General features: G+C 47.3%; 3 protein-coding genes across 5 annotated transcripts in view; 2 read left to right on the top strand and 1 right to left on the bottom strand.

The window, feature by feature from the left end:
* Tesk2 (testis associated actin remodelling kinase 2) overlaps positions 1–8209 on the top strand; it is a 93122-nt gene extending 84913 nt beyond the window's left edge. Inside the window, exons 6-11 of the mRNA XM_028784763.1 lie at positions 4341–4423; positions 4917–5001; positions 5218–5301; positions 5465–5551; positions 5958–6075; positions 6531–8209. Coding sequence (XP_028640596.1) covers positions 4341–4423; positions 4917–5001; positions 5218–5301; positions 5465–5551; positions 5958–6075; positions 6531–7246 — 1173 coding nt within the window. The 3' untranslated portion in view covers positions 7247–8209. The remainder of the gene's footprint in view (positions 1–4340; positions 4424–4916; positions 5002–5217; positions 5302–5464; positions 5552–5957; positions 6076–6530) is intronic.
* Positions 8102–11715, bottom strand: Toe1 (target of EGR1, exonuclease). The gene is made up of 8 exons (XM_028784797.1): positions 11630–11715; positions 10771–10913; positions 10640–10680; positions 10393–10489; positions 10120–10278; positions 9603–9862; positions 9244–9406; positions 8102–9164 (listed from the first exon to the last, which is right to left on the bottom strand). Exons 1-8 carry the CDS (start codon positions 11679–11681, stop codon positions 8544–8546), a joined length of 1536 nt encoding a protein of 511 aa, XP_028640630.1. The 5' UTR covers positions 11682–11715; the 3' UTR covers positions 8102–8543.
* Mutyh (mutY DNA glycosylase) lies at positions 11630–23592 on the top strand. Of its 3 annotated transcripts, none has more exons than XM_028784776.1 (16): positions 11630–11706; positions 18836–18953; positions 19587–19735; positions 19815–19854; positions 19976–20049; positions 20153–20194; positions 20277–20348; positions 20426–20539; positions 20620–20717; positions 20800–20944; positions 21025–21079; positions 21229–21420; positions 21518–21654; positions 21736–21888; positions 22093–22134; positions 23413–23592. In XM_028784776.1, the coding sequence occupies exons 2-16, from the start codon at positions 18842–18844 to the stop codon at positions 23536–23538; spliced, it is 1551 nt and encodes a 516-aa protein (XP_028640609.1). In that variant the 5' UTR covers positions 11630–11706; positions 18836–18841; the 3' UTR covers positions 23539–23592. The 3 variants fall into 3 exon arrangements, with proteins under 3 accessions (XP_028640609.1, XP_028640601.1, XP_028640617.1); XM_028784768.1 differs by lacking the exon at positions 11630–11706 and adding an exon at positions 11829–11932; XM_028784784.1 differs by lacking the exons at positions 11630–11706; positions 21736–21888 and adding an exon at positions 11829–11932.
* Positions 23593–23798: the final 206 nt, after the last annotated feature.

Below are 23798 nucleotides of genomic sequence, written 5' to 3'. Positions count from 1 at the left end.
TGAGAGAACATCAAGATCAGAATAAGCAGTTAATGTGTACCTACCTGGTGTGCAATAAACAGGAGGTAACTCAGCCAGACGGGCAACAGAGGGAAGGGGGCTGGGTTGGGTCACATAGGGCCTTTTTGGTCTTACAAATGTTTCTGTGAGCCAAGAATTCCTGCTCTCTGCTGCCTCTGGAAGAGGTGGGGTGTGGGTCTCCTGAGCCTGGAGTGTCAGGGCTATTTCCACTACAGCTATTTTGGGAGAGCTAGTTGTAGCTTCGGGATATTTATAGGTCATTTGGGGTCATGGTTCAGTACCATGTCCTTAGCCTCTCCCACAAACTGACTACTAAGAATCTGCTCTGGAGATGCTCTTTTCTAGACTGTCAAAGGAGTGGCACAGAGGAACTCTGGGAGTTGAGAGAGAAAGGTGAAGGCTGGAGAGGTCAGGGTTGCAAAGGTAGGGTTGCCTTGAAGGTGTGGTAGGGCTAAGGGTTCAGTGGTAGCGTAGATAGAACACTCTGCATGTGTGAGCATTGAGTTTAACCCAAGTACCACATACACAGATTCATAGACTCACACACACACAGAGGGAAAAAAAAAACCTTGTGCACTCACCAATGCGTAGATCAGAAAATATTCCAATTGGAAGAAAAGAGAAAATAAAAGTAAACACTTAAAGGGATTCTTCAAGCTCACTAGGTCTAACTTGTATGTGACACGTTTGGGAAGGTATACTGCATAGCAGCACTAGGAGCAGTGATGTGGAAAGTGGGCCGCATCATATTTTTTGATGGGCAGATGCTAGACACTGAACCAAGTCTCATGTAAGCTAAGCTTACATTGTACCACTGAGATATGATCCCAGCCAGGTCACAGATTTCTTATGCCAGGGAGTTTGGTTATGATCTTCTGGTCAAAGAAAACTAGTGTATATGAACTTCAGTTGCTGTCCTGGGCCTCATTCATTTGGCAAGATTAGGGTTGGGACTTGGTAACAGTATACTGAGGAAACAGAGAAGTCAGTGGCTTTGATAGTCTGTCCTTCTACAGTACATTATAGTAAGCTTTTATTTACTGAGACAGGATTTCTCTGTGTAACAGTCTACCGTACATTATAGTAAGTGCTCTCTTTCTCTTCCCTTCTTCTCCCCCCCTCCCCCCGCCCCCTTTCTCTCTGAGACTGGATTTCTCCATGTAACTATCCTGTCCAGCAGGGCATTAAGCAGGGCCCTGGGAGATCACCTAAGAGAGATTGAGGGAAAAATGGGCGCACACAAAGAACCACAGCTTGTCGATAGGCTGATCAAACTGTAATCTTTACTTTTTTCACACAGGAGTTATATACACAAAAAGGCAGGATATGGGGAAGGGGTTTGACGCAGGAGCGTAGGTGTTCAGGGGGAGTACAGATATCTTCCAGAACAGAGTGTCAGCTGGGTGAAGGTTCGGGGAGACAGATCACTGTGACTCTGCCTATAATTCACTTGTCCTTATCTAAATTGGTACTATCCACCAGGGTTACCTATCTACAAGGTCTATGACTATTCAGCCTGGCAATTTTCCATCAAAGCTGCTTGTTTTATAATAGCTTCTAGCCATCTATTTCAGTGTTTTTGTACAGAGAACCCAAGATTTTGTGTTATCAGGCATATATGTCAGGCCTATTGCTGTTTTTAGGCCTATGGGTGATTTTAGGGCTGCCCCCAACATGTAATAGTCCTGACTCTCTTGGAATTCATTCTGTAGACTAGGCTAGCATTAAACTCACAGAGATCCACTTACCTCTGCCCCCTGAGGGCTGGGACTAAAGGCATGCACCTCCACTTCCGCCTACATTATAGTAAGCTTTAAGAGATAGGATTTCTGTTTTATTCGCAGAAGTATTTTTGACACTTAAGACCATGCTTAGTACTTAGAAGACAGGGATACTGTCTGGAGAACTGTTGGCTCAGCAGTTAAGTATTTACTGCTTCTGCAGAGGACTTGAGTTCAGTTCCCAGCACACATGTCAGATGTAACTCCAGTTCCAAGGGAAGCATCACCCTCTTCTTGCCTTCACAGGTACCTGCATTCACCCCTCCCCATATATATGTAGTTAAAAATAAATCTTTAATAAAAGTCAGCAGTGGCACCCCTTTAATCTCATAGGCCAGCCTCGTCTACAGAACAAGTTCTAGAACTGCCAGGGCTACTGTTGGTGACCCTGGACCACCATCCCAGCTAACAAAGTTGCTTAATGAATTGCCTTAATGAGAAACTGTCTCTTTTGGGAGAATCTGACCTTCATCTAAGAAAGAATTTCCTGTCTTAGAGAACTGTTGCCCCGGGACATTCCAGGAAAAACTGCAGAATGCTGGATGACTGACCTTATCTATCGATAGCTGATAGAGTCCCCATCCTGTTCTTTGTCCCCCTTCCTCCTTTGCCTAGAGTGTATCTTGTAAGCCGCTTCTGCATTAAAGTAGACCTTGACAAGATGACATTAGCTTGGTCCCGTTCTCTCTCTCGCCCATGTTCCTTTCAGGTGAGGTCCCCCTCGACCCCCACGAATAACTGGACCCGCGGGTCGGGTCAGGCTACACAGAGAAACCCTGTCTTAAAAGCAAACAAACAACAACAAAAAAAACCCTTAAAAAATAAACCAAACATTTGTGCTTTGCAAATGTCAGCACTTGGGAAGTGGAGGCTGGAGGATCAAAGTCATTCTCAGATACACACTAAGTTCTAGGCCAACCTGGGCTCTATCAAAAAATAGAAAACAGGAGTCCACATCCAAATTTGTGGTTTTGTCTGGGCATGGTGGCTCGTACCTTTAACCCTAACACCCTAGATGCAAACAGATCTCTGTGAGCTGGAAGCTATTCTGGTCTACACTTCAAGTTCTAGGCCAGCCAAGGCTACATAGTAAGACTCTGTCCTGACAAACACATAAGTAAACAAAAGGTAAAGGCTATGTCCGAGTTCCGAGTTTCTTCAGCTGCTAGGGCAATCCTGCCCATATTAATTTGTGTCCACTCTGGGGAATGTGAAGTTTCCTATCCACTTTCTCATACTGCTCTGGATGGGAAGAAGAATGTTGCATGTTTTCCTTAAGTCACACCACCAGAAGCGTGGCTGACCAGAGTTCAGTGCCTACCTCCAGCTCTTCCATTGGGGATATGGAGTCTCCCATAACTGTCCTATGAACCTACTTCTGGTGTGCTACAAAAAGGAGGAAAGAGATTCTGGACCATCACTCAGAAAAGTGTATGGGACCTACCTTAAGCATACATTATTTTTTTTTCCCCTTGGGATCAAATGATGACCATTATATACTGATGTTCTATCCCTTTGTTTGTGGAGTGGCTTACAGAAATATTTAGATGAAAAACAAAATCAAAAATGTGTTTGAAGCCTGAAATAAAACCTACAGCAGTCACTCAAGATTCAGGATTATCTAGTCTCATTTCGCTTTTTTGGGGGGGGTAGGAGGAAGATAGGGTGTATTAAGGTTCTCTAAACCAGTGGGAGGAAGATAGGATGTATTAGGGTTCTCTAAACCAGTGGTTCTCAACCTGTGAGTCATGACTTTGGCAAACCTCCAAAAATATTTACATTACAATTCATAATAATAGCAAAATTAGTTAGGAAGTAGCAATAAAAATAATTTTATGGTTGGGGGTCACAACAACATGAGGAACTGTAGTAAAGGGTTGCAGCATTAGGAAGGTTGAGAACACTGGTTTGAGGAACAAAACTTACAAAATGAGTAAATTTATTAGAATAGCTTACAGGCTGTGGTCCAGCTAGTCCAACAATGGCTGTCTACCAACAGAAGGACTAAGAATCCAGTAGCTGTTCAGTCTGATGTCTCAGCTGACCAGAATATCAAGTAGACTCTAATGCCAGTGAAGATGTGGGCTTGTCAGAGTAAGAGCAAGCAGGCAGAGAGGAAGTGTCTTCCTTCTAGGTCCTTTATATATAGGATGCCAGCAGGGGTTGTGAGGCAGTTTAGAGGTGAGAAGAAAGTGGGTCTTCCCACTTGAAATAGTTTAGAGAAAAAAATCTGTCACAGGTTTTCCCAGCCACTTGGGTTTTAGTTAATTCGACAACCAAGAATAACCATCACACACAGGGTCTCATTATATACCCTGGCTAGCCTGGAACTTGCTGCCTCCCCAGTGTTGAGATTAAAGGCTTGTACCATCACACTCAACCTTATTTGCTATATTAAAGTCCCCAGTTTTGACCTTACGTGTGTGGTTCACCAATAAACAGGACAAGATATTCTTGTAGGAGGCACTAGTGTTAACGCTATGGCTGGCTAATCCCTCCTTCTAAGCTACCTTATTTTCTCTGCTTTGGGAACCCTAGAACTGCCTGATAAAGAGAGATGAAAATGGTTACTCTGCAGTGGTAGCTGACTTTGGCCTGGCTGAGAAGATTCCTGATGCTAGGTGAGTAACCCTAATGGATACTAAGACACAGTAATGGTCAAAACGAAGGGAAACCCCAGCTTCATTCCCAGAAGTCAGGACCCAGCCACAGCTCAGGGTCATTCCTTGAATTGACCCCTCCAAGTCTAGACCCACCCTCCACCCTTGGGAGCAACAAAACCGCAACAATCAAACGACCTGCTTATCTTATAATTAGGCGGGCATGGCGGCACTCTCCTATAATCCCACTGCTTTTTGATTGCATGGTCAAACATGGTGGCACACTCTAATCCCAGTGCTTTCAAGGCAGAGGCAGAAGGATCACTGCAAATTTGAGCCCAATAAGGGCTTTATGAGCCTCTGTCTCAACAACAAAGACTAAAGGCTCGGGACATAGGCAAGTTAGTATAGTGCTTGCTTACCTTGAATGCACAAAGCCAAGTAAATCCCAACACCACACAAACCAGGCATGGTGATGCATACCAGGCACTGGCAAAGTTTCTTTACTTCACAGTACAGGGAGTGAGAAGCTAGCTGTGGTGGGCTCACCTTTCTGGATGGCACCTGAAGTTCTCCGAGATGAACCTTATAATGAGAAGGTAAGTCTGGAGATTCTAAGACCTGATTATCCTTTGTGGCCCGGGTAAGGATCTGTATCATTTATGCTAGCATCTGACAGTTACCCGGTGGGTGACTTGGACAGAATATGGGTAACACAGCTTAGACCTAGGCTGTTAAAAGAGATGGGGGTGAGGCAGGGAAGGTATTCCACTCCTCACTCCACTGAGGAAAACTGAGGTCTGACTACTTACCAGGCAGACGTGTTCTCTTACGGTATCATCCTCTGTGAGATCATCGCCCGTATCCAAGCTGATCCGGACTATCTTCCCCGCACAGAGGTGAGCTGCCAGCATGGAACACATACTACAGGGATGGGTTGGCTTGACTATGGGACTGCTTTATCCTTGGGGTGGAGTTGCTGGCACTACTCTTATTTCTGAGGCAGCTCCCAGCCTCTGAGCATGTGTGTAATTAATGACTTTTGTACTTATTCATCCACAGAATTTCGGGCTGGATTATGATGCTTTCCAGCACATGGTGGGAGACTGCCCCTCAGACTTTCTGCAGCTCACCTTCAACTGCTGTAATGTGAGTGTCTTTCTTCAGCTGGTTTGCTCAGGTCCTAGCTGAGTCCTTTTCATTTGGCTAGGATGTAGGGAAAGGCTACACATTTGCCTCATAAGGCGCGTGCCATCATTTTCCCAGATGTCTAACACCAGCCCTATTTCCTGCTCTGGTCTGTACTGCCTCTCCAGAGAACCCTGGACCAAAGAAAGAAAAGCTGTCTTCTATTTTTCAGTCCTCAGCCTGCAGGGTAAACCCACAGCTTTCCTTGAATGCTGACAAACCAAGCTTTGTCAGGTTTTACTGACACCAGCCAGTCCTAATGCAAGAAAAAACTTTAGTTACTCAACCTGAGTCTTAAAAGATGCCAGAAACAGATTCACACTGAGTAGTGGCGTATAGGGCTCATGGCTGGTATGGATGCTTACAGATGGACCCCAAACTACGCCCATCCTTTGAGGAGATTGGGAAGACCCTAGAGGAAATTATGAGCCGCTTACAGGAAGAAGAGTTGGAGAGGGACAGGAAGCTGCAGCCCACAGCTAAAGGTAAGAGATCAGATCAGAACCCCAAACCTGACCCAAAAGGGAGGGGTGAGACTGTGGGACATTCCCTCTGGGAAGGTCCCTGGTTCAGAAGCGGGAGGGCAGTGGTCATGGGCAGTAAAGTACTAGGCTCTCTTACAGGTGCGACTTGTCACACTGCTTCCCTGTTCCCTATTTGCTCACTAACTGATTAAATGGGACAAATACCTAGGCACATTTTCCTCAAGAAAAAAGTACTTAATAAAATGATGCTTAAGCCGGGCGGTGGTGGCGCACGCCTTTAATCCCAGCACTTGGGAGGCAGAGGCAGGTGGATTTCTGAGTTCAAGGCCAGCCTGGTCTACAGAGTGAGTTCCAGGACAGCCAGGGCTACACAGAGAAACCCTGTCTCGAAAAACCAAAAACAAAAAAATGCTGCTTATATTGACTGAGAGTAACCCAGCCTTACTGTTCTTCAGGGCTATTGGAGAAAGTGCCTGGAGGGAAGCGACTGAGTTCATTGGATGACAAGATTCCCCATAAGTCTCCACGTCCAAGACGTACTATCTGGCTGTCACGAAGCCAGTCAGACATTTTTTCTCGTAAGCCCCCACGGACAGTCAATGTCTTGGACCCTTATTACCAGCCACGAGATGGTGCTACACATACCCCAAAAGTCAACCCTTTCAGTGCACGCCAAGACCTCAAGGGCGGGAAGATCAAATTCTTTGACCTACCCAGCAAATCTGTCATTTCCCTTGTATTTGACCTGGATGCACCAGGGCCTGGAACTGCGCCTCTGGCTGACTGTCAGGAGCCTTTGGCCACATCTTCTAGACGGTGGCGGTCTTTGCCTGGCTCACCTGAGTTCTTGCATCAGGCTTGTCCATTTGTGGGCTGTGAAGAATCACTATCTGATGGGCCTCCACCAAGACTCAGTAGTCTTAAGTACAGAGTAAGAGAGATCCCACCATTCCGGACATCTGCCCTATCAGCTGCTTTAGGCCACGAGGCCATGGATTGCTCTAACCCCCAAGAAGAAAACGGTTTTGGACCCAGGCCTAAGGGGACCAGCCCATTCACTGGGGCTGCCTCTGAGGAGATGGAGGTGGAAGAAGAAAGGCCACGAAGAGCTCCTGTCCACTTCTCTATCTCTGGAATAAGCTTGCAAACCCAGGGAGAGCAGGACGGGTGAGATGGGGGCAGGACTAGTCCCTGTCTCACCTTGGGGATGAACTTTGAGCTGAAACTACTGGATCCTCGTGGTGCACAGCCTCACTCCTCCCTGGAACTCTCCCGTACAAAGCAGGTAGAGCAGACAGGCAGGCTGGGAAAGGCCTGGCTTAAAATTGGGCTTTTAGTGCCCAATGGCTGCAATATGAGGTGTTTTAATAGTTAGGGCCAACCCAATTCTAAGCCTCTGAAATCCAGCAAGGAGCTTTGGCTCCCATGAACCACAGTGCACGTCCTAGACAGGACCAAAAAACTCTTATTTCTAGGCTAGGCTGGCAGGTACCATGTAGCTATCACCCCAGTTCCTTTCCTACTCCAAGTCTCTTGAGCCGATTCTGGGGCATATAAGCTACAGGATGGAAGAAACTGGAGTTGACTAGGAGGCCATTAGGGGCGTGGCCGTTTCTTAGACCTGAAGACTGGGATGCTTCTTGCCAGTACGTCTAAGACACTTGAATAATTGCTGTTTGCACTTACTGTATGGTCAGACCACATCACTACATCTCTATGCAAGGGGGAGACAAGGCAATGTGGTGATCAAGGATCTTTTAGCTAACCTATTCAAAGACTTTTCCAGTTGATTAATCTATTTTCATATTTATAAAGGAGTCTTAATGTTTTGCCTCAAAACTTTCAACCTTGGCGTTGGGAGTGGGGCAGGTTTTGTAGGCCCTAGGGCCTGCTCTACGTATGTGTCAACAGGTGATATAGCCTGTTAGGTAATGGTTTATACTTGGACTGATTTTCTTTCCTCCTGTAGCTGGAGCTTTGGGAACAGTCTGTCCTTACAGAGCCGCAATAAGAAATAACCAAAGAATGAAGTTGGTCAAATATTTTCATAATTCATTTCTGTTGATTTTTTTTAAACTTTTCCCAAAACACTCTAAGATTAAAAAAAATAATAATAAAGTTGATGTTGCAGGTGCTAGTTAGCCTTATTTGTACCCTTGTACCCAGGCCTCGGAGTTTGCAAAAGAAAACAGTATTGAAGTACTCAGTGTCTGCCAGGACTTGCTTGACAACTCTGTAGCAGTTAAATGTGACATACATAGACTAAAGACTCAAATTACTTCTTTTTGAAATATGACTTTACTATATAGCTCTGACTGACTTAGAATATGTAGGCCATGAAATTGTAATAATCCTCCTGCCTCAGCCTAAGGTTCCTGGGATGACAAACACAAACCACTACACCTTGCCAAACCTCTCTTCTACTCTAACTCCTCTCCCTGGGCCTAGTTATCAGGCAGATGTTGGAGTCAGCTGCTGCCCCAAGCCAACTTCATTTTCTGGTTGTGGGCTTTGGATGGACGGGAAAACTGGCTCTTGGCCACTGTGAGGGGTACAGTTTTGCCACTTAGATATACCTTGTTGTGACACTCAGGAAGCCAAGGTTCAGAGCTGCAGAGTTGAAGTCCCTGGCTCAGACCCACATAGGCCATCACATAACCTGTCATAAAGGCATCAAAGCCAGCACGATGCAATCCATCCCCAGGTACAGGATTAGTACTGGCTTGGTTCACCAGCAGCTCTGAGGTGGCCACATCAGCTGCTTCAGAACTTGTCCTCTTATGTGCCATCTCCAAGCTACCTGTGTGACCTTGCCTGGAGCCAAGCTGATCCCTAGCTTGACCTTCTGCCGTTATCTGTTCCATGTTCTCAGTCTGGAGGCTATCTTCACAGACCTGCTTTGTGGGAGGACCATCTTCAGCTTCCTCAAGAGTCTGTGTCCCTGGTTGGCTCTGCAAAGCCCTCTTTCGTTTGTCCTTCCGTCGCCGCCGCCTCCGCTTATCCTCTGCCACAGCCTCATCAGTGTCAATTATAAGGTCAATATCGTGTGACTGGGGACACTGTGGTCCTAGAGGGCACCAGCCATAGGCCTGGAGGTTGGAAAGAGTGTAAGACAGGGCTCCATACATCAGAACCTTCCCTCCCCAAGAAATAGATTTATACTCTCACCGAGAACTTGTCACAAATGCCAGTGGTATGAGAACGACGGCAGGTCACAGGGGACATACAGCAGCGGTAGTCAATGTGGTCTCTCATGCTAGATGGATAGCTGCAGAATTCCAGGGCAAGATGTGGGCTGCCAGCTGCCCGCTGCTTCCCATTTTCCCGCTCACTGCAACAGCGCAAGAAGGTATTGCTCCACTAGCATACAAGCGCCATGAGAACAGGGACTTTGTGCTTTGTTCACTGCTGAATCCTCAGCACCTGAAAACAGTGCCTGGCATATGGTAGGTACTAGATAAATAATCGTAAGTGAATGAAATAGGCTCATTCCAGGCCCCACCCCTTTCCATCAACCATGTTCTCACCATTTCCGGAAAGCATATTCTAAGTAGGAAGCTACAAATCGGGCATGGAACTCTGCAGCATATTTGGTGTCATAAATGCCTGCTGGGAACATCTCACACAGGTCAGCAGTGAAGGTTCCCAAGTTCTCAGGCAAGTGAGCGTAGAAATTCTGGTACAGGAACACCAAGTCTATAAGGCCATTATGTAGCACAAGGGGCCGACGGGCCCGAATGAGTTCAAGGAACAGTGTCCGTACTGACTGGCTCTGGCTCTCATCTCCCTAGGTGGAAGGGAAAGGGTGAGTGGGAAGGACAAAATGCCCAGTCAGCACCCTGGGCAGCACACTTACCCAGTTTTCCCACCTGGAAAGTACGTCCTCATTACCTAACCCCATGCTGCCCTTCCCCGAAGGTCTCTTTCCCCAGCCTTGTCACCAATGACTCCCCATACTTACACACAGATGTCCCCAGGCCTATGGAAGCAAGAAATAAACCACAGAGGGCTTGAATTCAAGGCTAGAGGAAGCTGGAGACCTACCTTGTCATTGCCCTTATGGTAGGGGATACCCTGAGCATACTGCCGGTTGAAGTTGAAACCATGCTGTACCAGGAACTGCACAGACTTTGGTTCTATAACATACTCCTCCATGCACAGTAGGGTGAGATTGAACACTTGAGTCAAGTAAGAATTTTCACCCTGAAAAACAAGAGGATCTGCTTTGCCAAAAATCGGGAGGAAAAACCTCAACATTCTTTAAAATCTCAACTCTTATGCTCCATGCCTCAGACCTGGGATGAGGGTAATTCATACCTTATCTGGTTGCTGCTTGAAGCAGGCGAGGCCCAGGGACAGGACAGAGCGGGTCCTGGCAGCATGACACACAGCCTTATAACGCTCCTCGATGCACCTTAGAGTTGGGTTTGGGCATGGCTATGGCTGAGTTAGTTTCACAAAGGACCCAAACTACCCAGGGCTGGCACCCCCTAACTTTAGAGTTGTGTTAAGTTGTGTTACATATGTGTTAAGAGCTGGGATTCCAGACAAGGCTTATACTTACTGGTTCAGTAAACTCTTCCTATCCCCAAGCCCACTCAGCTCCTATGGGTGGGTAAAGGAAGACCGATTACCCTCCACACCCATTGCCAAACCCTTCACAACCACCTGCCCTCCCTTTCCCCCACGTCTCACCGTGTCCACAGCCACAAAGCTAGCTGTCTTTAAGGCTAGCAAGAGTGATGGCCAGATCTCCTTGAAGTTGTCACTCTGCACATCTACCACAGGAACCCGAACTACAAGCTCCTCTGCAGACTGTGTGTTTTTGTTGACACCACCTGGGATAAGGACATTGATGGATTTAGAGGTTTTCACAAGGTCCCAGTGGATCGAACACCAAGCTAGATGTGGGAGAGGGGGTGCCCACTAACAAGCTTTCCCCTAAAGATTTTGCATCTACCGGCTCTAAACACAAGCCTTGAAATGACAGTGCCCTAAATTTGGAAAGAGGGCATCTGTGTCTTCCAGTGCTTTTATGTGGGACTGGGAAAATCACTTCTTTTTGCATCATAAGCAGGAGAAAAGTGGAGTACGTAGTCTTTGCGGGTTCTTTATCCTCCAGCCTGTAACCCGAGGACTAGGGAGCATAAAGCTCAAGGACCCTGAGTTCAAGGCTAGCCTGAACTACACTCCTATCTCAAACACAAACAGATCCCATAAAGCCACATATACATGGTGCCTCAACAGCCACCAGAGTGCTTCAAAGTTAGACCCAAGCTCCACTTACCGTGGACAACTACACACTGCTCTAGTATTACCGATGAACAACCATCGGCTCCATCCAAATCTCCGGTTCCACCTCTCAAAACGCCCCCACTGCTCTACAATCCCACACTTTGAGTTTTCGAGTTGCACGCGCTGCACACTGGGAGTTGTAGTCTAGGAAAACTGAGGTAAGCCGAAGCTACAGGCCTATCTCCGAACTACCGACCCGAGGCTTTTCCCTCCACAGGACCCCTTAGGCTTCTGTGGCTACCCCTAGGAGGCCGCTCACCATCAGAGGACGTTGGAACTGAAGACACACCACCGTCACTGTCCGCGGCCATGATGCCCCTCGCCAGCCTTCTGTAGGTACGCAGAGACTTCCGTTTCGTCTCCCTAGAGCGACTCCGATCTAGGATGGGGCGGGGTCTCGGCGTCTGGGTGTCGTAGGGTCAACTTCCGTCCCGAGTGGTCCGGCCGGGCGGCAGCGTGGGCCTTGCGCGCGCTGAGTGTCTATTGGCTGGATGTCCCTTCTGAGCGAAGCCACGCCCCCTGGAGGGTTCTCGGGAGCCGCGGGCCTGAGACTGCGCAGGAGGTAATTTATTCTTCCGCTTGTTGTGGCGGGAACGTGGAACTTTTAGATTACAGCAGATCGTTTCACCTACACAACCCAGGGCTGGCGTGGGCAGCGCAGGCTTCCCGGGCGCTGGGTTAGGGGAAAGAATGCTCCCTGCGCTGAGCTAAAGCATGCCTAGGAGTATGGGAGAGAGGGGTGCACGGGAGTAAAGGGTTTCTGAGCGTGGCTACAAGCCCAGAAAGATCAGGAAGGAGAGGGAAGGGTTCTACAGGACACAGGTATAGAAGTGATAAAGCGACCAAGAATGTTTTAAAGATATTTCACTTGAGTTGAGGCTTTGGTAGTACAATGGCAAGGAAGAACCAGGTTGTCTGAATTTGACCCGTCATAAGACCGGTAGTAACAATGAGGAAAATCAGTCCCATCCTAGGGCGTGTCCTCTGGCCCCACCAAACCAGATTTCTCCTTACTCAACTATTTGGGTGGGGGAAGTGTCATTAATATGCACCGTTACCTGACCTCACTGGAAAAGGAATCTGACTTTGACTCTTCTCCCATCCCATTAATTCATTTAACAAGTTTGTATTGTGTATAATAAGTATATTTGGCTCGGGCTCTGAGGAAACAGAAGAGACCTCTCATAGAGGTTTGGGGTCGAGGGTTCATTTTTAAGATAGGTCTTGGTCTAGAGTAGTGCCACATGCCTTTAATCCCAACACTAGGAGGTAGGGGCAGAGCAAATACCAGGATAGCCAGTGGCTACATAGAGAAAAGAAACTCTCTCAAAAAAACACAAAACAACAAAAGATAGGAACTCAAAGGCTGGCTTCCAACTTCTCTTAAAAAGAAAACCAGGCTGGGTGAGGTGGTGAACGATATTAATCTCATCGTTCAGGAGGCAGAGGCAGGCGGATGGATCTCTGAGTTCAAGGCCAGCCTGGTGTACCGAGTGAGCTTCAGAACAGCCAGGGCTGCACAGAGAAACTCTTGGTCTCAAAAAACTAAAAGCCAAAAAACAATAACAAAACAAAAAAACAGTCTCCACACCTGGAGTGCTGGGTTATAGGTGTACACAACCACTCTGGTTTGCCTTTTTAAAAGAGACTTGTTATTTTAAATTACGTGAATCATTTCTGTGTGGGGTTGTGTATTCGAGTGCAGATACTCACTCGTGGAGGCAGCAGGCGTTGGATCCCACCCTCCAACACACGGATCCCCAGCCCTCGCCTAGGGCTAATGTTACAGCCGGTTTGGAGCAGTCCAATGTGGATGCTATCAACAAAACTCATAAGAACCTCGCTGTGCAGCCACGAGAGATCTGGGGATTGAACACAGGACTTCATGTACACTAGACAGTCACTCACTGACCCACATCTCCACTCAAAGTTGTGGGGTTTTTTTTAAACTTACTTTTTGTTTGTTTAATATATATGACTTTTCCTGTACAAAAGTATATGCACAGGGTTCCTGTGCCCATGTTTGTTTGATATATATGAGTATTTTCCTGAATATATATTTGTGCACAGGGAGAGTCCCTGGTGCCCATGGGGCTGGAAGAGGGTGTTGGGTCCCCTGGAAGTGGAGTTACAGATGATTGTCAGGTGCTGGAAATCCAATTCTGTGCCGTCTGCTCTAATGCCCTTAACCACTGAACTATCTTGCCAGCCTAGGCTTGTGTGTGTTTTTGAGATGAAACCAGAGTTCATAGTCATCCTGCTTGGCTTCCAAGGTACAGTTTTATTTAAAGTAGAATAAGGAAACATTGACCAAAAGAATCAAAAGTAAATTTGACGTTACAATTGACATAAAAGCTGCAATAGAGGATGCCAGGTATGGTGGTGGCAAAGCCATTAACCTTAGCACTCAGGAGGTAGAGTTCCAGGTCAGCCAAGGCTGCGTAGTGAGGCTCTGTGGGGAAAAAATTAGGCAGTTTGAGCACGATGAGAGGATGAGACTGTGGCCTCTGGATATCAAAGCACATTGCACACCAGGCTGGACTGGAAGAAATGAGGCTTCACCAGGCTGGGGGATGTGGAAGAAACAGTCTTCTGGAGACAGGTTTCAGTGAAACAGGTCTCCTTTATTGGGGGTAACAAGACCTATATAAACCTTGGGGAGTGGGTAGGAATTTTCAGGGTGGGTGTACATTATTGGCTGGTGCCGATATGAATATATAATGCTTCGTTTGTATGAGGAGTAATTCCAGGTGCTTGCTGAACGTTTCCCTATAGGGAGAAAAGACGTTCAACCTGTAGTTTGGCCACCTGGCTATGTGACTAACTCGAGGGTGGTGGAGGTAGGGCTCATAAGCCTTGTGCTCTGGGATATGCAGGCCCAGAGCAAGGAGGAAAACAGTCCTACTCCTGCCAGGGTCTGGACACTCACCACACTCTTGCCCTGGTCTGGCTCCCACAGTCGCACGTCTTTTCCATTGAACAAGAACCTAGGGCACTGATCCATAGATCTTCAAAGTGATACCCAGAGATGCCTCTGTCTGAGAGCCAGTAGTGGGACAGGAAACCCTCCAGAAGCTTTGTGACTCTAGCCAACCTCCCCACCTTCTCTCACCTCATGTCCTACCTTTCATCTCCTCTTCAGTGCATTACAACACACTAGATTGCTTGCAGTGCCAGAGACATGTTGGCCAGTCTCTTCAGAGCTCATTTGTTCCTTTAAGACAGGGTCTCACTCTGTAGCCCTGGCTAGACTGGAACTTACTGTGTAGACCAGGCTAGTCTAGAACTCATAGTTATCTGCTTGCCTCTGCCTTCCAAGTGCCTGCATTAAAGAAGTGCCACCATGCCCACCATGCTTCCAAAAGATTTTAATTGTTCCCTTTTTGTTTTGTGAGAAAGGGTTCTCTGTATAGTTCTGGCTGCCCTGGAACCTGCTCTGTAGACTCAGTGATCCACCTGCCTCTGCCTCCCCATGGCTGGGATTAAAGGTGCCACCACACCTGTGATCCTTTTTTAAAAATGAAAAACATTTGTATTATTTTTCCCACACCCTTTGCTTGAGTTACTTTTCTTCTTTATGCCAATGGTCACTTTATTTTTTGCCTTTTCAATGCTGGGTTTCTCTATAGCACTGTGTGTCCTGGAACTTGCTCTGTAGACCAGGCTGGCCTTGAACTCACAGAGATCTGCCTGCCTCTGCCTCCCAGGTGCTGGGATTAAAAGGTGTGCATCACTACCAGCCAGCTGGTTACTTCTTTTAAGAATCTTATATAATTTGGCACTTGGGAGGCAGAGGCAGGTGGATTTCTGAGTTCGAGGCCAGCCTGGTCTACAGAGTGAGTTCCAGGACAGCCAGGGCTACACAGAGAAACCCTGTCTCGAAAAACCAAAAAAAAAAAAAAAAAAAGAATCTTATATAATTTGTTATGTGTATTGTTCATTATCTGCCTGTTAGAATATAAGTTGTCTTCTGGCAGAAGCCCTCACTGTTTACTGAGGCTCAAGGGTCCTTGCGCCTAACATGCCCCCCCAAAGCTCCTTGGGGGGCAGAAAGGTAGTTTGATTCAACACAACTATGAAGCCAGTATTCGGAGTCTATCATCCACAGTAGATTTTTTTTTAGGCATATTTAAGCACAACACATTTTAGTGAAAGATTTGCTGGTGATAAATGAGTCAACCCCATAAAACTTAAGAAATCAAAACTCTTTGCAAAGTACATATGAGATCGTCCATAGAGATGGGTTTGAAGATTGACCAGCTCATGTAAGTGTCTGGGAGGGTTGGGTATTGTCTCAGCCTCAGCCACACAGATGGAGCAGAGGTCACCAGGCTATTAACTAGCTTTCTGGGTGAAAACGGGTTGTAGATCTCTCCCTTTGCAGAAGACAGACCTGTGTGTTTAACATTCCTAGTTCCCTAGTGCTTCTCTGTGAGCATGAGGAACCCTGTAGCTCCTACATTCGGATAGATTGTTTGGCACACAGTAGGTAGTCTATAAATGTATTTGTTCAGGAATTTATGAACAGTTCCTATATGGAAGTGGAAGAAAGCGTTATCCTGTGTGTTTTCTTTTGTCATGCTGTTTCATGCCAGCTAGATTAGCCCTCAGACTCACTGTTTAGCTGAAGATGACCTTGAACTTTTCAACCTCCTGGCTTCATCTCCTAAACCCTGAGATTACAGCTGTCAGCCCAGACACAATGAGCATGTCTTGTTTTCTTCTTCAGAGAACAGGCTGTAGGAGGAATTGTGAAAGTGAGTGAGTGTGGCAAGGAAGTTGGAGATGATGAGATGTGTCCTCTTTAGAATACTGTAGGCATGGTCCTGGGGAAGAGGAGGCACCTTCACATAAAGGTGGGAGGAAGGAAGGCAGAGCAAATAGAGGGAAGTTTGTATATTTTCCCCCGAAAGTGAAAGCAGGGTCATTTGATGAAAGGGACATGGTGGAGTTGGGGAGACTGTTAAACACGTTGGGTAGGATTGCGGCACGGGAGAGAGGAGATCAAATTGCTTCACTCTTTAAGCCTCTGATTCCTGAGCTGAATGGAAGTACTACTAGTCCCTGCCTGCTGGAGCCAGGTCTGGAGTGATCAGTAAAGAACTTCCCAGGGTTGAGCTAACAGTAAACACTCCCTCTAAGTGTCAGGTACTTTTAGAAAGTTCCTTCTCTATTGGCTTTCTCTATTTCTCATCTGCATGTTGTATATGTGTGTGAGCCCCATGCATGCCATGCTCATCAGGCACCAATATCTGTCCAATGATCCTGCTGTTCCCTGTTTGTAACGTGTTTGCAATTAGAGAAGTGATAGCCAAGAAAACAGGCTGACAGTAGTCAGCCTGATGTATTTTCTCGTGACTAGTGGCCAGCTAGTAAAATGTACTAGCCCAGGAAGTGATTTGGAATGAAAATAGTCCATCTGTCATTGCTTTGCCATCTGCTCTCAAGCAAATCTTTCCTGCTCACTCTTAGTTTCTCATTTCTGTGAGGTGAACTAGGTGGTTACGGATGGTTAGTATAACTACACTAGATATCTAACAGGCAAGCTTCCTACTTATCTCATACTCCTAGACAGCCCAAACAACCCATAGCCATACATACATGGTGCTTGGCATCAGGTATATACAAGTGCTCCTTGGGTTTTGGCCCAGCCCTGCCCCGCCCTTCCCCGCCCCTTTACTCTTTGTCTATCATCCCCTGAAGCCACTTGCTCATCTTCTTTGGTCATCAGTGCCACAGTTAGCTAATACCAAACCATGCTCATTAGTTACTGTTCTATTGCTCAGAAAACACACCATGACCAAGGCAACTATTATTAAAAACAAACAAACAACAACAGGCATTTAACTGGGGACTTGCTTACGGTTTCATAGGTTTAGTTCATCATCATTATGGTGGGAAGCAGTGACTGAGAATTTTACATCCAGATGGCAAAGAAAGAAAAACCTGGCCCTGATGTGATGTGAGCTTTTTTAAACTTCAAAGCCCACCCCCAGAGACACACATGCTCCAACAAGGCCACACCTCATAGTCCTTCCCAGACAGTTCCACTAACTGGGGACAAAGCATTCAAACATGATCCTATGTGGGCCATTCTCATCCAGACAACTACAGGCATCTTGAAAGTGCTGAAGGAATGATAGACAACGCTCTTAGTAGGGTTTCTATTGCTGCAATGAAACACCATGACGAAAAGAGCAGGTGGGGAGGAAAGGGCTTATTTACCTTATACTTCCACGTTGCTGTTCATCACTGAAGGAAATTAGGACAGAATCTCAAACAGGACAGGATTCTAGAGGCAGGAGCTGATATAAAGGGCATGGAGAGGTGCTGCTTACTGGCTTGCTCCACATGGCTTGCTTAGCCTGCTTTCTTAAAGAACCCAGGACCACCAGCTCAGGAATGGCAGGTGGGCCCTCCACTGATCACTAATTGAGAAAATGCCTTACAGCTGGATCTCATGAGGCATTTCCTCAACAGAGGCTTCTCTCTCTGATGACTATCTTGTAACAGATTGACACACAAAACCAGCCAATAGAGACATGTCAGGTATAGTTGTGTATAGTCCTGGTACTTGGGAGGTAATGCTAGGAGGATATATTGCAGCTCTGTGAAGGAACAGAAATGATAGAATATACATATTAAAAGGGGGTTTATTAGAGTGGCTTACAGGCTGTGGTCTAGTTCAACAATGGTTGTCTCTTTATGCAAAGACCAAGAATCTGGTGGTGGTTCAGTCTAGCAGACTGGGTGTCTCTGCAATCCCAAACCGTGCTGAAGTCACTGACTCCAGTGACGAGAGAGCTGCTGGTCTGCAGTCTATGTTTGAATCCTGGAGTAGGTTCTAATACCAAGGAAAGAATGCCTTAGCAACAGAGGGATTAACTTGGCAGCGAGAGTGAGGGCAAGCAGGCAAAAAGCAAGTTTCTACCTCTTCGTCCTTTGATGTGGGAACTACCAAAAGGGATGATGGCCCAGGGTTAGGATGTGCTTTTCCACCTAATATGATCCAGTCAAGAAAATTCTTCACAGGTGTGTCCAAGTGTTTGGATTTTAGTTGATCTTAGGTGTAGTCAAGTTGACATCCATTACAGGTCAGGAATATGAAGCCAGTCTGGGCTGGCCTCACATAAGTGAGACCCTGCTTCAAAAGATAAAAAACAGGGCTGGAGAAATGGTTCTGCATTTAAAGACACTAGCTGTCCTTATACCAGTTCTGTTCCTAGCATGCATATGCTCACAAACAGCTGTAACTCCAGTTTCAGGGATCTGACTCCCTTTTCTAGCCTCTGAGGGTAGCACGTGGTACCTACATGCATGCATGCAGACAAAAGACAAAAAAGAAAAAAGAAAAAAAAACTAGACATTCTGAGTGATCTGGGAAGAGCTGGTTATAATTACTGCAGGACTCCCAAGATTCAGCCTCATTGTGGCTGACCACATTGGCTACATCTGTCTGTTCCAGGTTATCATGAAGAAGCTACGAGCATCTGTAAGGAATCACAAAAAGCAACCAGCCAACGACAAGAGAAGAGAAAAATGTGCCCTTAAGAGCGGCCAGGCCAAGCCTTCTGGCCTTAATGGTAAGGAGCTTGGCCCTCACCAGAGTTTCAAGGGCCAAAAAAGAAGGCAGATTCAGGCTTATGTACCAAGGAATTAAGAAGCAAATTCTGACTGTGTTGCTGTGTAACTTTGGGCCAAGTGCTGAGTGTTTTATCATTAGTAGAATAGAACAGTTTCTTTTACACAGTCTCCTCTGTCATGTGACTTTCATGTGATCAAATAAGTTTATAAGCCTGGATGTGACTTGTAAATAGGTGGCCAGCCGGGCAGTGGTGGCACACGCCTTTAATCCCAGCACTCGGGAGGCAGAGGCAGGCGGATTTCTGAGTTCGAGGCCAGCCTGGTCTACAGAGTGAGTTCCAGGACAGCCAGGACTATACAGAGAAACCGTGTCTCGAAAAAACCAAAAAGGAAAAAAAAAAAGAAAACTAAAAAGAGTTCTGAGAGATGACTCAGCCATCAGACAGTTCACAGCTGCTGAGAGCCCAGCTCTAGGGAATCAGAGACCGTGGATAAACACACACACACACACACACACACAGAGAGAGAGAGAGAGAGAGAGAGAGAGAGAGAGAGAGAGAGAGAGAGAGAGAGAGAGAGAGTTAAAAATAACTCTTAAAAAAACCCCTTGAGTTCTCTTGGCTGCCCTGCAGGCCTGGCCAAGCAGAAGAGAGAGGAGTTACTGCAGGCCTCTGTCTCCCCATATCATCTCTTCAGTGACATGGCCGATGTGACAGCTTTCCGAAGGAACTTGCTCAGTTGGTATGACCAAGAGAAGCGTGACCTCCCCTGGAGAAAATGGGTAAGTGGGTGGGACAGAGACAGTGGGATGGGAAGCTGGCACTTCGCCCTTTTGATTTCACTTTTGGTTTGATTGACAGGTAAAAGAAGAGGCCAACTTGGACAGGAGAGCCTATGCAGGTCAGTACAAAGGCTGCTTTTCGGGGAAGCCCCTGAGTTTAGGGGTTGTTCTTGTGTTTGAGGGCTAAGAGCTTGGAGCCAGGGCGAGTGAGCAGCGCTCTCGTCTAATCCCCTTCCCCAGTGTGGGTGTCAGAGGCTATGCTGCAGCAGACCCAAGTGGCCACAGTCATCAACTATTATACCCGATGGATGCAGGTGATGCCGTGGAGGGAGGGAGAGTTGGTTACACCCCAGAAAAGGCTTCCTTCATCACCCCCATTCTTGACTTTATTTCTTTTTGCCTGTCTTGGGTCTACAGAAGTGGCCAACACTTCAAGACCTGGCCAAAGCTTCCCTGGAGGTAAGAACCATCCTTGGGTAGGGGGAATAGAAACAACTGAGGGACAGAACACCGAACTTTGACCTCTGACCTCCACCTACAGGAGGTGAACCAGCTCTGGTCTGGCCTGGGCTACTATTCTCGAGGCCGTCGGCTACAAGAAGGAGCTAGGAAGGTAAGTGGGTGGGTGCACTGAAAAATAGCCCAGTGGCCCCAGATATCTTAAAACTGTGAGCTTCCTGCTCCAATTAGGTGGTAGAGGAGCTAGGAGGCCATATGCCACGTACAGCAGAGGCCCTACAGCAGCTCCTGCCTGGTGTGGGGAGGTACACAGCTGGAGCCATTGCTTCCATTGCATTTGACCAGGTAAGCCCATAGCCCAACTATCCTTAATGTGAGTACTCCTTCCTCCAAGTCTGGTCTGACTCCCAGGCTCCTCTGTGCAGGTGACTGGTGTGGTGGATGGGAACGTTTTGAGGGTGCTATGCCGTGTTCGAGCCATTGGTGCCGATCCCACCAGCGCCCCTGTCTCTCGTCACCTCTGGTAGGATAATGGTGGTATGATGGGAAATTGGGAAGGGTCTGTTTAAAGGGCCTTTGCTTACTGAAGTGTTTCTTACTTTTAGGGACTTAGCCCAGCAGCTAGTGGACCCAGCCCGGCCTGGGGACTTCAATCAAGCAGCCATGGAGCTGGGGGCCACCGTGTGTACCCCACAGCGCCCTCTCTGCAGCCATTGCCCTGTGCATAGTTTATGCCGGGCACACCAAAGGGTGAGCCTTCAGAGGAAGAGGTATTAGAGTGTCCTAGAGAGTGACCCTTGTGCTATGACACCCTCTTCTGTGTCTCTCAGGTGGAGCGGGATCAGCTCTCAGCCTTGCCAGGCAGTCCTGACATAGAGGAGTGTGGTAAGTACCAGTCCTAACCAAAACCCTGGCCCTTTCAGGGAACTGCCTTTTAAGGTCTGAGTATGATTCTGCAGTGGGACCAAGCCTCCACCTAGGCTTGGCATCTAAGGCCCCTTGCCCTGAGCAGGGCGGGGAATCTTTGTTTCCAGATCTCAACACTAGACAATGCCAGCTTTGCCTCCCTTCCACAAACCCCTGGGACCCCACCGTGGGAGTGACCAACTTTCCTCGAAAGGCCAACCGCAGGCCTCCCAGGGAGGAGTACTCTGCCACCTGTGTTGTGGAGCAGCCCAGAGCCTTTGGGGGTCCCCTCATTCTCCTGGTGCAAAGGCCTAACTCAGGTACCCAAATATTGGGACTAGAGGGCAGTGGCAAGAGCCACGGAGAGGAGTTAGAAGAGGCAGTAGAGTAGGCTGACTCCATATCTGCTGCCGTCAGGTCTGCTGGCAGGACTGTGGGAGTTTCCGTCTGTCCCCTTGGAGCCCTCAGAACAGCATGAGCACAAAGCCCTTCTGCAGGAACTGCAGCGCTGGTCTGGAGCCCTCCCTGCCACTTGTCTCCAGCACCTGGGGGAGGTAAGTTAGCAAAGGTGCCAGGAACGAGGGATTCTGTGTTCACATCCACAGACCTGGTTCAGTCTCTCCCCCCTCCCCCAGGTGACCCACATCTTCTCTCACATCAAACTGACGTATCAAGTATATAGTCTGGCTCTAGAAGGACAGACCCCAGCAAGCACTGCACCTCCTGGCGCTCGGTGGTTGACCTGGGAGGAATTCCGAAATGCAGCTGTGTCTACTGCTATGAAAAAGGCACCACCTTTGTTGTTTTTGTTGTCCTCTTGTCTGTCTCTTACATACTTTATGTGAACTCACTGCTGTATAACTGAAAAAGAAACGTATACTGTAATCAGTGTCGCTGTGGCTGACCATAGGCTGGGGTGGAACTCAGTGTATTGGTTCTTTTTGTAGAAGGTGCCAGCCCTGTCTTGTTCCCTCTCCCTCCATCTTTGCTAGGTGTTCCGCATGTATGAGGACCATCGTCGTGGGACCCACAAGGTGAGTCAAAGGCTCATCCTGTTCTCTTCCCCCAGGCCTGTTTCTGTTGACGTTCTGGGATGAATATTAAATGTTCCAGGTTTTGCTGAAGGGAGAGGGACAGTTTGTAAACTAGGGACTGATGGTACAGTGTGAACTACAGAGAATGGGCTCTCTGTCAGAGGTATGCCAAGTGTTGGTGCTAGGTTTTGTGGGAGAGTTGTAGGGAGCCATCTGTGAGAAAAGAATTAAGAAAAGCTGCTTAGAGACAATAACTGCTAATTTGGGTCCTTGAAATGAGTAGCTTGCTTCAGCACTGGGAGGGGAGTCAGCAGTGACTGGAACACAGTGAAGTCTGCAGTGCCTAAGGAGCTGGAGAGAGTGGGGCTCTGCATCAGTCAGCCATGAAATCCTGACTCCCAACACATTTATGTGGAGAAAACATTTTTTTTTTTTAAGAAAAGATGTATTCTTTATATGTGTGGGTATATGTACATTCAGTGCAGTGCCCATTGAGGCTGGAAGAGGGCATTGGATCCCCTGAATGTGATGTTATAAGTGGTTGAGAACCACCTATACAAGATGTATAATCCCAACTCAGATCCCCTGCAAGAGCAGCACACACTCTTTAAAGATTTATATATGTATTCACAATTGCTCTCTTCAGACACACCAGAGGAAGGCATCAGACCCCATTGCAGATGGTTGTGAGCCACCATATGGTTGCTGGGAATTGAACTCAGGACCTCTGGAAGAGCAATCAGTGCTCTTAACCACAGAGCCATCTCTCCAGCCTATCAGTACACAATCTTTTTTTTTTTTTTTTTTGGTTTTTCGAGACAGGGTTTTTCTGTGCAGCCCTGGCTGTCCTTGAACTCAGAAATCCACCTGCCTCTGCCTCCCAAGTGCTGGGATTAAAGGCATGCGCCACCACTGCCCTGCTTCAGTACACATTCTTAACCACCAAGCCAACCCTCCATCCGCTCCCTCACTGTGAAGCTGAAGATGGCCTTGAACTTCTGATCCTCCTTCATGATGGGATTCTAGATACATGCCCACCACCCTCAGTTTTATCCAACTCTAGGATTCAAACCTAGGGTTCTGTTTATGTTAGACAAGCCTTCCATCAACCAAGCTATGTCCCCAGCCCAGATTTGTATCTTAAAATTTCCTTGGGTACCTTTTAGGGGGTTGATTGAAGGGGTTGATACTTGAAGGCAGTTGGAAGTTTCTCCATACTCCAGTGGGTAGAAGAGTCCCTGGTGTACTCATTACCTCCCACCTTTGAATTTTGCACAGGGTTCCAAAAGGTCCCAGGTGTGTACTCCATCAAGCCGGAAAAAACCCAGCCGGGGACAGCAAGTCCTGGATAGTTTCTTTCAGCGTCCTATCCCCACAGACAAACCCAACAGTACTACCCAGTGATACCCTGGATTCCCACCCAAAATCCAGTCTAATAAAATGCTTATTTTTGTAGTCCCTTTGGCGAACTTTCTGCGCTTTCTCTAGCCTCTTCACTTAAGTTTAAGAGACTCAGAAGATGGTAAAGTCAGCTTAGTTCTGACTTCCTCTGGCTGAGCTCCTAGACAGCTCTGGAGGCTAGAGGCATCCTGACCAGATGTTCTTCCTCAGAAAAGAGCAAGGGCAGCTTGAGGGAGCATCTGTTAATGCTGACACCCATCACT

Source organism: Grammomys surdaster, unplaced genomic scaffold, assembly GCF_004785775.1.
Source record: "Grammomys surdaster isolate TR1022 unplaced genomic scaffold, NIH_TR_1.0 100, whole genome shotgun sequence".
NCBI classification, from domain to species: domain Eukaryota; kingdom Metazoa; phylum Chordata; class Mammalia; order Rodentia; family Muridae; genus Grammomys; species Grammomys surdaster.
This window is presented reverse-complemented; position numbering and strand designations above follow the sequence as displayed.